Below are 13,170 nucleotides of genomic sequence, written 5' to 3'. Positions count from 1 at the left end.
CTGTCTGTGTGTGTGTGTCTGTCTGTGTGTGTGTGATGTGTGTGTGTGTGTGTGATGTGTGTGTGTCTGTCTGTCTGTCTGTGTGTCTGTCTGTCTGTCTGTGTGTGTGTGTGTCTGTCTGTGTGTGTGTGATGTGTGTGTGTGTCTGTGTGTGTGTGTGTCTGTCTGTGTGTGTGTGTGTGTGTGTGTGTGTGAGAGAGAGAGAGAGAGAGAGAGAGAGCATGTCACATGCACACCACACTCTACAGTACATATGTAAAAATCAGAAGACATATGGTTCTCTCCTTCCACCATATAGTTTCCAGGTTTCCAGGGATTGAACTCCGGCTGTTAGGTTTGGGAAGAAGAACCTTTACCCATGGAGCCATTTCATTGATCCACAAAAAATAACAACTTAAAAAATACTTCTATTATACTGGTAACCATAGTTCAGTAATGGGTAACTTTCTATGGTAGATTCTTAGTTTCTCTAATAAACTATGGTATGAAATTGTTTTTATTTTTCAAAACTAAGTCTTATTCTAAAGTATCTGCATAAAGTTGATTAGAAGCTCAATCTCAGCTATTAATTACTAGTTCATAGTCTACCTTAGTCTTCCCCAAGCAAATGATCTTATGTCTTAGGCAGAGGAGAATATTCTGGGAGGATCTTCTAAGGCTTAAATTCACATAATTCATTTCTGATTAGCGCATTAGGCAAGGTTCCTTAGGAACATGTAGATCTGCAGATTTCAAAGCTATCTATGATTGGAATACTTTCCCTACACTCCCATAAGGCACCACACTGCCATTTTTTCTTGGAAGTCCTACTAACCATCCGTCTCTATACTGATTGGGAATTTGAAGACTACCAAACCAGAGCCTCTGCCTTGCAGAATCTTCTTTCTCGGTGTTTACCTCTACTTTGCCTACCTTACTAAACGTCTTTAAGGAATCTAGAATGGTTACCATTGGGTTAGTTTCACCTAAAGCTTTTTATTTTTTATTTTTGATATCTGACATCTTGGGCCTTCGCTCAATGTAGATACTGCCCCTCTCTGGGTATCACCATAGACTAGGGAGAGGGATTCTAAGAAAGTTCCTATCCACTTCTATTTTGCCCTGCTTTGCTCTTAAATTTTTATTCAACAAGTAAGAAATACTTATTACATCCCAGGTACTGGGGTTTTGCCAGGGATTGGAGAAGCACAAGAATGTCATACAAAAATAGCATCAGCATTCTTTACCTAAATTTGGTAGCTTACGGAAGATATGTATAAAGAGCTTGAGAGTTCAGAAAGGGAACCTGATGAAGCTTAGATGTTGAGTAAGGAGAAAGAGAAAGGGTCATGAGATGATGTTATCATTCACATGCACGGAGGCTCCCAAACTCCAAGTGCAACTGAGATCACATTTCTGCCTCTATCAGGTCAAATATCACCTTCCATGATGAATTGGATATTGACTATTGGTCTTTAAAGACAGAGCTCAAGTCTCCCACTTGGACCATACACCATCATCTGTCCTATAGCTGCTACTGGTTCTCATGCCCATCTGGAACCTTATTTACTTCTAGACTTGGGGCTTCAGTTTAATTCTGGTAAAGGAGGAAGATGGCTCTAGTTGTGTACATTCAAGGAACCCTTTAGTAGGTATGAAATCTTGACAGGCACCATACAGGTCCTTGTCCTGGCTGAGTTGTAATTAATATGGTTGTTTAGAGTTAAAATAATCTGAAGATAGTCACTGTGCTCAGTTGAAATAAAGAGACATTTAACAAATTACAAATTTCTACATGATTCTACAGTTCCTATGCAGAATGTTGGTCATCAGAACTAAAAGAGGGAATAGTTACTGTTCTATGGGAATGAACAGTAGTGAAGGAAGTTCTGTGACTGGGTGGTGGTCCCAGCAGTAACAGTAGCACAGTGGGAATGCATTCAGTGGTAAGTGGCTTTACATTTACAAAAGATGACAGTGCTATATTGTGTTTCTTTTACCACAAATGTAAGTGAATTCATTTTAACTTCCCCTCTAAAAACGTCACTTTCAGAAAGTATCGGATATATTAATGTCTCCCCATTTCCCCACTTGCAACATGGCTTCTTTTTGTTTAATGTACTGTATATAGAGGAACCACCTAGTGGTCATGCTGTCAACCATAGCTTCTCTGGAGACTTTCACTGATTTTCTCAGCTACAACAACCACCAAAGCACATATCTATTTAAAATGACAAATGAAAAGAAGCACATTCCATTATAAATCTCTGAGACAAGATTCAGGCACACATTGCTTCTTACTTTATTTCTCTGTAGTTGCTGGAGTATATTCAAGTCCGTGGATTCTGATATCCCACCATGTATGACCAGGATTTCATTGTCAATAATTGTACCAATTGGGAGCCAGGTATAGAGTTCTTCCAAGACTTGTAAGATTTTTTTCCCATGTAGCTGTAAGCAAGAGCTTTAGTGAGTTTTATTTTCCTGATAGGTCCCGTTACATGAATCGGCTCAATATATACAGAAAAAGCAAGTTTTCATGCCAACCGAAGGAAGTCATCAACCAACTAGCAAGTACTTAGCATGGGAATTTTTTTCATTCTGTATTTTCAATATTTTGATATCCTGGGGCCTTGTTCACGGAGAAGACTCCCTCTCTCATAGCTAATTTGAGAGATCTTAAATGGTTGATTTCATGTGCAAACCAACCATTTCAGATTCCACACTTCCCAGGAAGTTTTTTTTTTAATTTTTAAATGTATTTAACTTCATTTTACATGCACTGGTATCGTGCCTGCATGTGTGTCTATGTGAGAATGCCATATTTTGGAGTTACAGACAGTTGTGAGCCAGATGTGCTAGGATTTGAACCCAGGTGCTCTAAAAGAGCAGTGAGTGTCCTAAAAACTAAGCAATCTCTCCAGCCCACCCCCAAACCTCCAAGGAATTCTTTTCTTGACCTCTAATTCAGGGTCGCCACTCTGTTGTGCTAATCAACCCAGAGCTAGACAAAGACAACTAATGATAACCCTGTGCTGCAGGGCTGGCTGCCACTCTTCTAACTACTCAAGTTTCAATTCATTAAGGGGCTTTGTCCTTTCTTTCCTGTGAAAACACATAAAGAGTTGGTCTCTGGGTTTTCTTCTGACTCTACCTGCCTCTCTCTGTCTGACTCTGATAATTCCTTGTGTGCTAAACCTAATGGGGCAAACTATGCCTCCTGCATGTGGGTAGCTAAAACTCCCTCCTTCATAGTGGACGTTTCTGTGTTTCTGTTGCACTATATCTGAGTAAAATTCCTGGGTGGGTACCTTTAAAACAATGCTGAAACCGATCCAACGGTCATGGTGAAAAAGAAAATGTACGATTCTATCATGGCGAGGGGTTCCTGCTGTGCTTATTATTTTATTGGCACAAATTCTAATCGGCCCATCACCCTTCCTAAAGCAACAATCTGGTCTTCATTGGCTCTGATTTTTCACAGCAAAACTAGTATGAGTCTTACCTTGTATTTCTGTAAGATTTCTTTTGTGAAGCCATACCTGAAAAGTAGATTTTAAACCATTAATTATTGCAAAAAGGAAATCCATTGATGTCTCACGATGAGCAAATGGTAGGAACTCAAGAAAGCATAGACGTCATTTGAAATACCTAGCAGAGTCTTTCCGGAGTATTGGGAGAAAGAACAAAAGCAACTAATAGCACCATCTCGACTCTCAAGAAGCCTAGAGTATAGGTGGGGCAAGAAAGTAGATACTTTTGGAACTGTAATACAAGTGAACAAATGTGTACCAGGGGCTATATGAAGGCTACAAGTATTTCGAGACATATGTCCTGATGGTTAGAGGAAGCTGTATGGAGAAGACTTTTCATGTAGGTAACATTGCTAAGACATCTAATCACTCAAATGAATAAGCAGGACAAAGGAAAGGAGTGAAAATGGACAAAGCAAAGCATCTAAGATAAGCTGGGTCTCCAAGCCTTCTCTGACATGGAACGGTGATACAATGATTGGTATTAAAGGTTTTAATAGAATATATCAGGAATTTTAAAGCCCGGATAACAAAAATCTAAGGGAGATTTTTCGATTACATTTTCATGCTTTAGGATAATAGAGAATAGCCTTTTCATGTAGGCCTGCCATGACTGGCACCTGACACCAGGCAGTCCTTGAATCTGCTTGCTCCTGACTCCTGAGTGCTGGGATTAAAGGCACGCACCACCACATGTACTCTTCGTCTCCAACAGGTAAAATAGGGACGAAAGCACATTCCCCTTATTGCTACACAAATCACATCATGTCAGGTTTCTCCAGTATGACACAGTACTTTTCAAGATAAATCCCTCCCTGTGCTCCCCACAGGTATCACACTGGTAGATGAATACACATCTACCATCTATGGTGCTTTGAATGACAATGATCTCCACAGGCTCATAGATTTGAATGGTTGCTTCTCGGGGTGTGCACTCTTTAGGAAGGACTAGGACTGTAGCCTTGTTGGAGAAGGTGTGTCAGTGGGGGTTGGTTTTGAGGCTTTAAAAGCCAAAGCCAGGCCAATTCTTTTTGTCTCTCTGTGTCCCTGTCTCTTTTTCTGTGCATGTCTCTGTGTTTCTGTTTCTGTCTCTGTTTCTCTCTGTGTGCCTCTCTGTCTCTGTCTCTGTCCGCCCCCCTTCTCTCTCCCCCTCCCTCTTTCCCTCCTTCCTTTCCTGCCTGCCTGTCTGCTACTTGTGGATAAGCTATAATTTCTCAGCTATTGCTCCAGCACCATGGCGGCTGGCTTGCCACCATGCTTCCCAACATCATTGTCATAGACTCACTGTCTGAAACTGTAAACAAGCTCCTAATTAAATGTCTTCCTTTGTAAGTTGTCTTAGTCATGCTGTCTCATCACAGCAATAGATAAGACAGCATCCTTACCTTTCTGGACTTCTCTGAAACACTAAATATAATTGGCTGAACCATGCTTTTAGAAAACTTCCTCCCATCCATTTTGTGACAGTAAACTTTCAGGGTATTTTATAACCTCACAAGGTTTCTTCTTCCACATAAACATCATTATTAGAATTCTTCCAGGTTCTGTCCTAGGCCATCCCTTGCCTTCACCTTCTTCCTTAGTACTCTAACCCCTGTCCAGCCATGGTTTCAATTACTATCTAGTGTCAATACTATAGAGTAACATTCCAGGTTACATTTCATATCTATCTCTGGACTGATACTCAATGATACATCAAATAAACCTATTCCAGACTAAATCCATTCCCTTTCAGAATGATGCTGTTAAGCCTTTCAACTCAAGCCTGCCCATCCTTGATTAATCCCTCTTTCAAGGTCTCCATATCAAGTTACTGAGCCCTAAATTGTTATTGCCGAAAGTCTTCTTAACTCTTATTTTTGCCCTTTCCATTGTCCATCGTGCTAGTCTAAATGGGAAGCTACCATTTCTTCAGTTTTTTTCTGAATTGACCTCCTTGTCTCCATTTTTGCCCCTCTTTCTTCAATGATATTCTTATCCTTAGATACATGCCCATATTCCTTTACAACAGTCGACCATCTTTTACATTTCCGACAATATCAAGCACTGTTTTACTTGCTTGCTTTACAACTCTCTAGTGTTGTAATAAAGCACCATGACCAAAGGCAACTTGGAGAGGTTTTGTTTTCAGTTTCCATGCTCCAATCACAGTCCATCGTGTAGGGAACTCAGAAACCTGGATGCAGGATACGGAAGAGCAGTTTCCTGCTTGCTTTCCATCACTTGCTCAGCCTTCCTTCTTACAGCACCCAGCAATAGGTTTCTGATAATACTCGCAGAATTTTGTTCTTCATAGGTCTTGTTTTGTTTGCATTTTGCTTTTATACCTGGAGAATTAAAACTGAAACTCTGTACTTGAGTCAGGTGTTGAGACTGCTCAGAAGACAAAAGTGATCCGCTGAGCTTTCATACAGCACCCAAAAGCTTCGGACCCAAAGCATGAGACATTACATAACCTCTATTTTCTAGAACAAACTGAACTCTCTTTTCCATAAAAAGAAAAGAAAAAGAAAGAAGGGAACATTTATTACCTACTGTGCCTTTCAGGCAGAATTCTTAAACCATTTAATCAGTCATTATCCCTCAAATCTCTAGTGAGTCACATAGTTCAAATACTATGTTGCAGCTGTTCTCGAATGTTTATGAACAACCATGGTAGAAGCAATTACCAGAAAATACACATACCAATGTAAGACATTGAGACAGAATTTGTAGCAAGCCAAGAGAAGCAACAGAAGCTCCCATCTAAGTCTACTTCATACAACCGTCCATGCCTACAAACCTGACCTAACGTGCCTACCCAGTATGCAATATGGACTGCGAAGTGTAGGCACAACAGAAAATAATAAAGAGGAAGAGGAAACACACGACTGGAAATAGTCAGAGGAGAGCTTTGAAGCAGCTGAAACTTAACTAAAAGACTGGGGTTAATGAACAAGGGTGAGGACTTGGAGATTTTCCATATGACTTATCTTATCTCTCCTTCTATATGGCTTCACCTACACCTGTCCACTGTAAACTCATTGCAGCAGCAATCTCAGAGTGGGAATAAAAGGGAAAGTCTGAACTCCACATTACCTCAGGTTCATCATAAAGTCTTCATGGTTCCCTCTATTGAGGTGCAGGTCAGTGGGGTAGACAAGAAAACTAACAAGCAGGATCATTAGGATCTCCATGGAATTGTTTCCTCGATCTACAAAATCACCATTAAACACATATGGATTCTTCTCTGAAGGCAGGCCATTCTGTGGAGGGAGAGGGAAGAAAGCAAGTGGGTAAAAGAATATCCCTTTAAAGTAAGGTTACATGTTTGTTCCTGCTGAAACAGAAAAGAGGCCAATTCATTTTTCCACTGACATGAATCTGCGCACTGGCTTGAGCTTCTTCTAGGGCTCATAATTGCAAGGGACCTGGAACCAAAGAATGAGCCTACAACATGGAGATTTCAAGGGGCATGGGGCTTGTTTATTCTACTCATCACAGGGCACCATGAATTTTCTCTGAAGGAAGCTAGGACTTGTCTCACCAAAAGTAGATTCCCTCTTGGGAGCAGGGAAACTATGATCAGAATATATTGTATGAAAACAATACAGTAAGAAAAAAAAAACACATGGTGTAACTACCAAAAAAGTATCCAGTCTCATGCTGCCTTTGTCTCCAAAAACAGGGAGATCTCCACACAAATAAAAAACACTAACCTAACAGCCTAAGCATTTTTATTAAGTTTATTTTTTTATTGCATTTTTATTTACATTTTAAATGTTATCCCATTTCCGGGTTTCCCCTCCAGAAACCCACTATCTCACCCCCCCACCTCACTGCTTTTATGAGAGTGCTCCATCCCTCACCCACCCAACCAACAACTCCTTCCCACATCCTGACATTCCCCTACACTGGGGCATCAAGCCTTGACAGGACCTAGGGCCTCTCCTCCCATTGATACCTGACAAGGTCATCCTCTGCTACATATGTGGAAGGAGTCATAGGTTATCCCTGTGTTCTCTTATAACCCAAACATTTTCATTCCAAGGTCCTATACTAAACTTCATTCTCTCAACTTGCAAAATGACAATATATCCCTTTTCAGGTCACCTATGATAATGGACATGTAAGAACTCACACAAGGGGACAGTGCTATAGATAAGACTGGGATAGAACTGATATACCAGTGGGCAGATATAATCACACGTGGTAACTCTACCTACTATATATTCTGACTGATTGATGACTGGACCATGTCATATATCAGCTATTTTGAGCATCACTCTTGTGTGTTTGTTTATTTATTAAGAGGATACTTATAAAAAACAGTACTTATATGAAAAGAAAGTGAGACCAGGGAAAAGTGCTAGTTTTTAAAATAGTTATGAACTTGTTCAGTCCTTTATTACAAAACTCAAAGACAAAACAAGTACCTATGACATGGTTACATTCCTCAGTGTCACACTTGATAAGGAATTATTAGCCAAGTGCATTTCTATTTCACAGCAAGATAAAGTCAAATGTTCTTAAATGTTTTACAAAGAGAAAAGTCATGTCAAAATATAGACTTTCTGTCTGAAATGTTTATCTTCAGGGAAGAATATACATATCCCAATTATTTAAATGTTTCAAACTATTTTCAAATTCTTTTGTTAGACTTGTAACTATGTAACAAAAACTTACCCCTTTAAAGTCAGCATTTTAAATCATATATTTCAGTATAAAAGTTTTAAAACAATAGAGGTTATAACATGACTTAGGAATTTCAAAAATCATTTCCAAAGTGTAATATATTCTAAAGGTAAGTAGGGGAGTAAGGCATTGGTATATTGTAATCAGATGATTAACATCATAATAACATAGTTAATGCTGAGGAAGTTATTTTTTAAATATTTATGTATATGAGTACACTGTAGCTGTCTTCAGACACATCAGAACAGGGCATTGGATCTCATTAAGGATGTTGTGAGCCACCATGTGGTTGGTGGGAATTGAACTCAGGACCTTCTGAAGAGCACTCAGTGCTCTTAACCACTGAGCCATCTCTTTGAGAAAGTTATTTAACCTTTTCTCCATCTGCAAAATGGGAATGTCACCGTTGCTAATTACCATGCAATATTTGGGAACTGAGCATTATATGTACAAAAAATTCCATGCAAACCATCAACACAAATAGATTCATTCCATCACAACCTGCATGTTATTTCTAATTTTAAGATTACATTACAGTTTCTCAACAGGGCTTATCTGTAAAACGTTACAAAAATATAAACTATAGTCATTAAAACCTTCAAAACAGAGGAGGATTCTGTGCCTCTTATAATCTTTCTTTTCCCAGCCTTGAGATGCTTGGAATAAATAGCTGAGAGGACTGGCAGACTCTAAGAAGATGTACAGGTTCTAAAAGAGCTAAGGAATTAGCAGCAGAGAGTCCTGAGGCAAGGACATGGAAGGACTAAGCCTGAAGGCAAAGAAGGAACCCACGACTAAGGGATGATTGCCTCACAGAAAAGGGCAGTACTGGCTTGGTTTATGGAATGGTGGATCTTCTTAGGAAAAAGAAAGTGGGAACTGATTACATGTAACCAAAGTCAAAGAACAAAGGGCAATTGTTTCAGAAGAAAATTATAAGAAATGTATAAAGAATAAAAAGTTTTTAAAAATCATGGGGAGGGGTGGAGAGAGGGCTCAGCAGTTAAAAACAAGTACTGAATAATAGAGACCAGTAATTAGATAGCATGCTGAGAGTGAGACCTTGTAACTCTCTGCTAAAGGGGATGTCTTCATCAAACCCCTCCCCTAGGGCTCAGGGAACCCTGCAGAAGAAGAGGCAGAAGTATTGTAAGAGTCAGAGAGGATGGAGGACACCAAGAAAACACAACCTAACGTAATGGGACTAAAGCACACATGAACTCACATAGTCTGTGGCAGCATGCACATGGCGGCCTATACATGTCCAAGCTACATGGCATTCTAGCACTGAGATGGGGAAGTGGACAGAAGCTCCCATCCATAGCCAAGAAGTTACAGCAACCTCTTGCAAAGGAAAAATTCATTTTCTCCAATGGAGTGTCACTGGGTATACTGTCTGTTTTTGTGTATCAAGTTGACACAAGTTAGAGTCACCGGAGAGATAAAGTGTCCCTTGAGGAAATTCCTCCATGAGATCCAATTGCAAGGCATTTTTGAAATTAGTGATCAATGAGGAAGGGCTAGTTCATGCTGCCGTCCCTGGGCTGGTGATCCTGGGTTTTATAAAAAAGCAGGTTGAGCAAATGATGGAGAGTAAGCCAGTTAGCAGCACTTCCCCATGGCCTCCGCATCAGTTCCTGCTTCCAGGTTCTAGCCCTGGTTGTGTTTCTGACCAGACTTTCCCCAGTGATGGACTATGATCTGGAAATATAAACCAAATAAATCCCTTTTCTCCCCAACTTGCCTTGGTCATGGTGTTTTGTCACAGCAGTAGAAACTCCACTAAGACACTGGGTATAAACTACACTTAAGTGTAGCCCCTTCCAGGCCAGCAGTAAATGGCCAGTACAAAACAAACTCAGTGATTTTTCTAGACATATTTTGTCTCATGTTGCTTTGTTAGGGCAATTTTTACCTTTTGGTTTTTCTTTTGCTTGTATATTATGGTTTCTGATTTTGTGCTTTTATGATTTTTTTTTGTTTTTCTGTGTACGTTCTTTATGTATGTGTGTTTGTATGTATGTGTGTGCTTTCTGTATGTGTATGTTTCTCATGCTTTTTCTTTTGTCTTATTCTAGTTTCCTTTTTCTCTTCATGTTTATTTTCTAAAGAGATAGAGAAAAGGCACAGAGTTGGATGGGTTAGGAGCTAGGGAGGATCTAGGGATGAGGGAGGGGAAACTATAAGAATATATTGTGTGAAAAAGTTGTTTTCAATAAAGGCAATTAAAAGAATAAGTACCTCTGTTTCAGAGGATCCAAATCCTGGTCCCAGCACCCACATCTGGTGGCTCACAAGTACTTACAACTCTAGATTCAGGGGGATCTGATATCTCTAGCCTTCAAGTGCGCATGGTTCAACAGCATCTCAAACACACCAGAAGAAGGCGTGGGATCCCATTGTAAATGATTGTGAGCCACACTGTTGTTGCTGGGAATTGAACTCAGGACCTCTGGAAGAGCATTCAGTGCTCTTAACCTCTGAGCCACCTTTCTAGCACCAAAATACATTTTTTAAAATGAATTTCCGGTTTGACGTTTGAAAGAGCTCATGATTGAGAAGCATAACAGAGGAGAAATTCCATTGCCTGTTAAAGATTTTAGAATGTGCCAAAAAGAGGGGTGGGGGAGAAACAATCAGCCTGGTATACTTATCATTTGAAGTAGAGAAAGGCAGAAGATGGTAGAATAAAATCTATAAATTAAAGAGAAAAAGGGACTATGAGACAAGAACTCTATATCGACAAAAACATCATTAATATCTAAGAATAGCAGGAAAATATTGCAGATATGGAAGGGTTCAAAAGTTCCTCACACTAGAAGAGAAATATGTAGCTTTTTAGTAGCATAAAAGCAATGAGCATGCATACACGTATATGCAATACAGTTTCAGATGCAAGGAACGAACAAGTAGACAATACAAAGCCACTGGGTTCAATGTGCATACATATGCTTCACAAAGGAAAGCACCCAACAAAATATTCCAGCCAACTTACAACAGTAACAATTCGAATGTTAAGCCAAGGAACAACTACAAGGAAAGAATCCAATTGTGAACAGTTAGCCTCCAAATATATTACTAAATATAAATCAATATGAAATTGTCAAGATTGCATTAAGTACTAAGCAAGAATTCCAGAAACAGAGAGGAAATTGTTTAAAATTATAAAGGCAATATATTATTTAGATCAAATATACAGAAATTAATAAAGTTCCTGGTCTAAAAAGTAGGGCTGGGAGGGTAGACTGCTAACTTTGGGTGCATGAAACCTCAGCACTACGTAACACTGAGCATGATGGCAGTCACCTGAAATTTCAGCACTTGAAACATGGAAACAGGAGAATCAGATGTTCAAAGTCATCCTCAGTAACATAGAGAATTCAAAGATGGCCTAAACTATATAACCTTAGATCTGGCCTAGTAAGTAAGTAAGTAAGTAAGTAAGTAGGTAGGTAGGTAGGTAGCATAAGAAATTGATGATTTACTGAATAAAAGGGAATCGTGGTATGCTTGTTAGATTTATGTCATAAGAGATGAGAGAAAATGCCTCCATAAGATTGGATTATAGGCAAGCCTGTAGGGTATTTTCTTAGTGATCAGTAGGGGAGGACCTAGCCCATTGCAGGTGGTTCCACCCCTGGGCTGGTGGTCCAATGTTCTATAAGAAGGCAGGTTGAGCAAGCCATGAGGAACAAGCCAGTAATCAGTACCCCTCCATGCTCTCTGCATCAGCTCCTGCCTCCAGGTTCCTGTACTATTTGAGTTCCTGTCTAGACTTCCCCGACACTACTAATGATACTGTTATGTTTGCAGACAGGAGACTTGCATAACTATCCTTTGAGACTCTCCACCAGCAGCTAACTAAAACAGATGCAGAGACCCATAGTCAAAAGTTAGATGGAGCTTGGGGAGTGTTGTGGAAGAGTAGGAGGGGATCAAGGGCCCAGGAGTAGATATGGACTTCACAATAAGACCAACAGAGTCAACTAACCTGGACCCTTGGAGGCTTCCAGAGACTAAATCACCAGCCAAAGAGAATATGTGGGTTGGATCTAGCCGGCTACACACACACATCTCATGCCCCCATGGTCTTCATGCATGTACCCCAACAACTAAGAGGGGGCTATTCCATACTGTTGTCTGCTTGTGGATCCTGTACCCCTAACTGAGCTGCATTGTCCGTCCTCAGTAGAAGATGATTTGCCTAGTTTTGCAGTGACTTGATGACTCAGGGGGCATGTCTAGATTAGGAAGTAGGGGCAAGTAGTCTCAGAGTGGACTGGACTAGATCCAAAGTGGGTGGGGCTAGACTCAGAGGGGATGGAGCTTAGATTAGGGGTCTCCTTCTCAAAAGAGAAGGGGAGGGGGAAGAGGGAAGCTGTGAGGGGGATTGGAAGTGGGGGGGGCTGTGATTGGGATGTAAAGTGGATAAATAAATTAATGGGGAAGAAAGAAAGAAAATCACTAAGCAAAGAAAAAAAGCAAAATAAATAGTAAAGAAGAATAGAAGAATTCAAACATGTAAATGAGCTAAACTTTTACATTAAAATATGAAAGATATATTAAAACAAAAATTCATATAAATATTATTCCTTAAAAAGATATATAAATAGAGTAGAAGTGATTGAAAACATAAATACAACAGATAGGACAAAGCTGGAAATAGGAAACAAAGTGGAATTTACAATGTCAACTGGGTGTTGTATAATATATAATCATTGTACTGGGGAGGTAGAAGCAGAAGGAGCACAAGTTTTAGGCTAACTCTGGCTACAGAGCAAGTTCAAAGCCATCCTGAGCAACATCGCATGACACTGTCTCAAAAAGAGAGGATACTAGTGATATCCCCTGGTGGAAGAATACTTGCCTAGTATGGAGAAGGCTTGGGCATGATCCCTCACAACAGGAAAAATTTAAGACATTTAACAGCATCAGACCATTTCATTATAACATGCTAAAAAGCACTTCATAAAGAATATACATT

The 13,170-nt window shown here is 39.8% G+C and overlaps 1 protein-coding gene across 7 annotated transcripts in view; it reads right to left on the bottom strand.

Annotated features, from left to right (window-relative positions):
* The window catches only part of Ppef1 (protein phosphatase with EF-hand domain 1), a 153,317-nt gene that overhangs the window by 21,269 nt on the left and 118,878 nt on the right, over positions 1–13,170 (bottom strand). For all 7 annotated transcript variants that reach the window (XM_087600180.1, XM_087600181.1, NM_001434223.1 and 4 more), the window contains 3 exons: positions 6,591–6,757; positions 3,485–3,521; positions 2,281–2,430 (listed from right to left, as the gene is read on the bottom strand). In XM_087600180.1, the coding sequence (XP_087456306.1) occupies positions 2,281–2,430; positions 3,485–3,521; positions 6,591–6,757 (354 nt within the window). The remainder of the gene's footprint in view (positions 1–2,280; positions 2,431–3,484; positions 3,522–6,590; positions 6,758–13,170) is intronic.

The sequence above is a fragment of the Rattus norvegicus genome, chromosome X (assembly GCF_021556685.1).
Source record: "Rattus norvegicus strain SHRSP/BbbUtx chromosome X, alternate assembly SHRSP_T2T, whole genome shotgun sequence".
In the NCBI taxonomy this organism is placed as follows: domain Eukaryota; kingdom Metazoa; phylum Chordata; class Mammalia; order Rodentia; family Muridae; genus Rattus; species Rattus norvegicus.
This window is presented reverse-complemented; position numbering and strand designations above follow the sequence as displayed.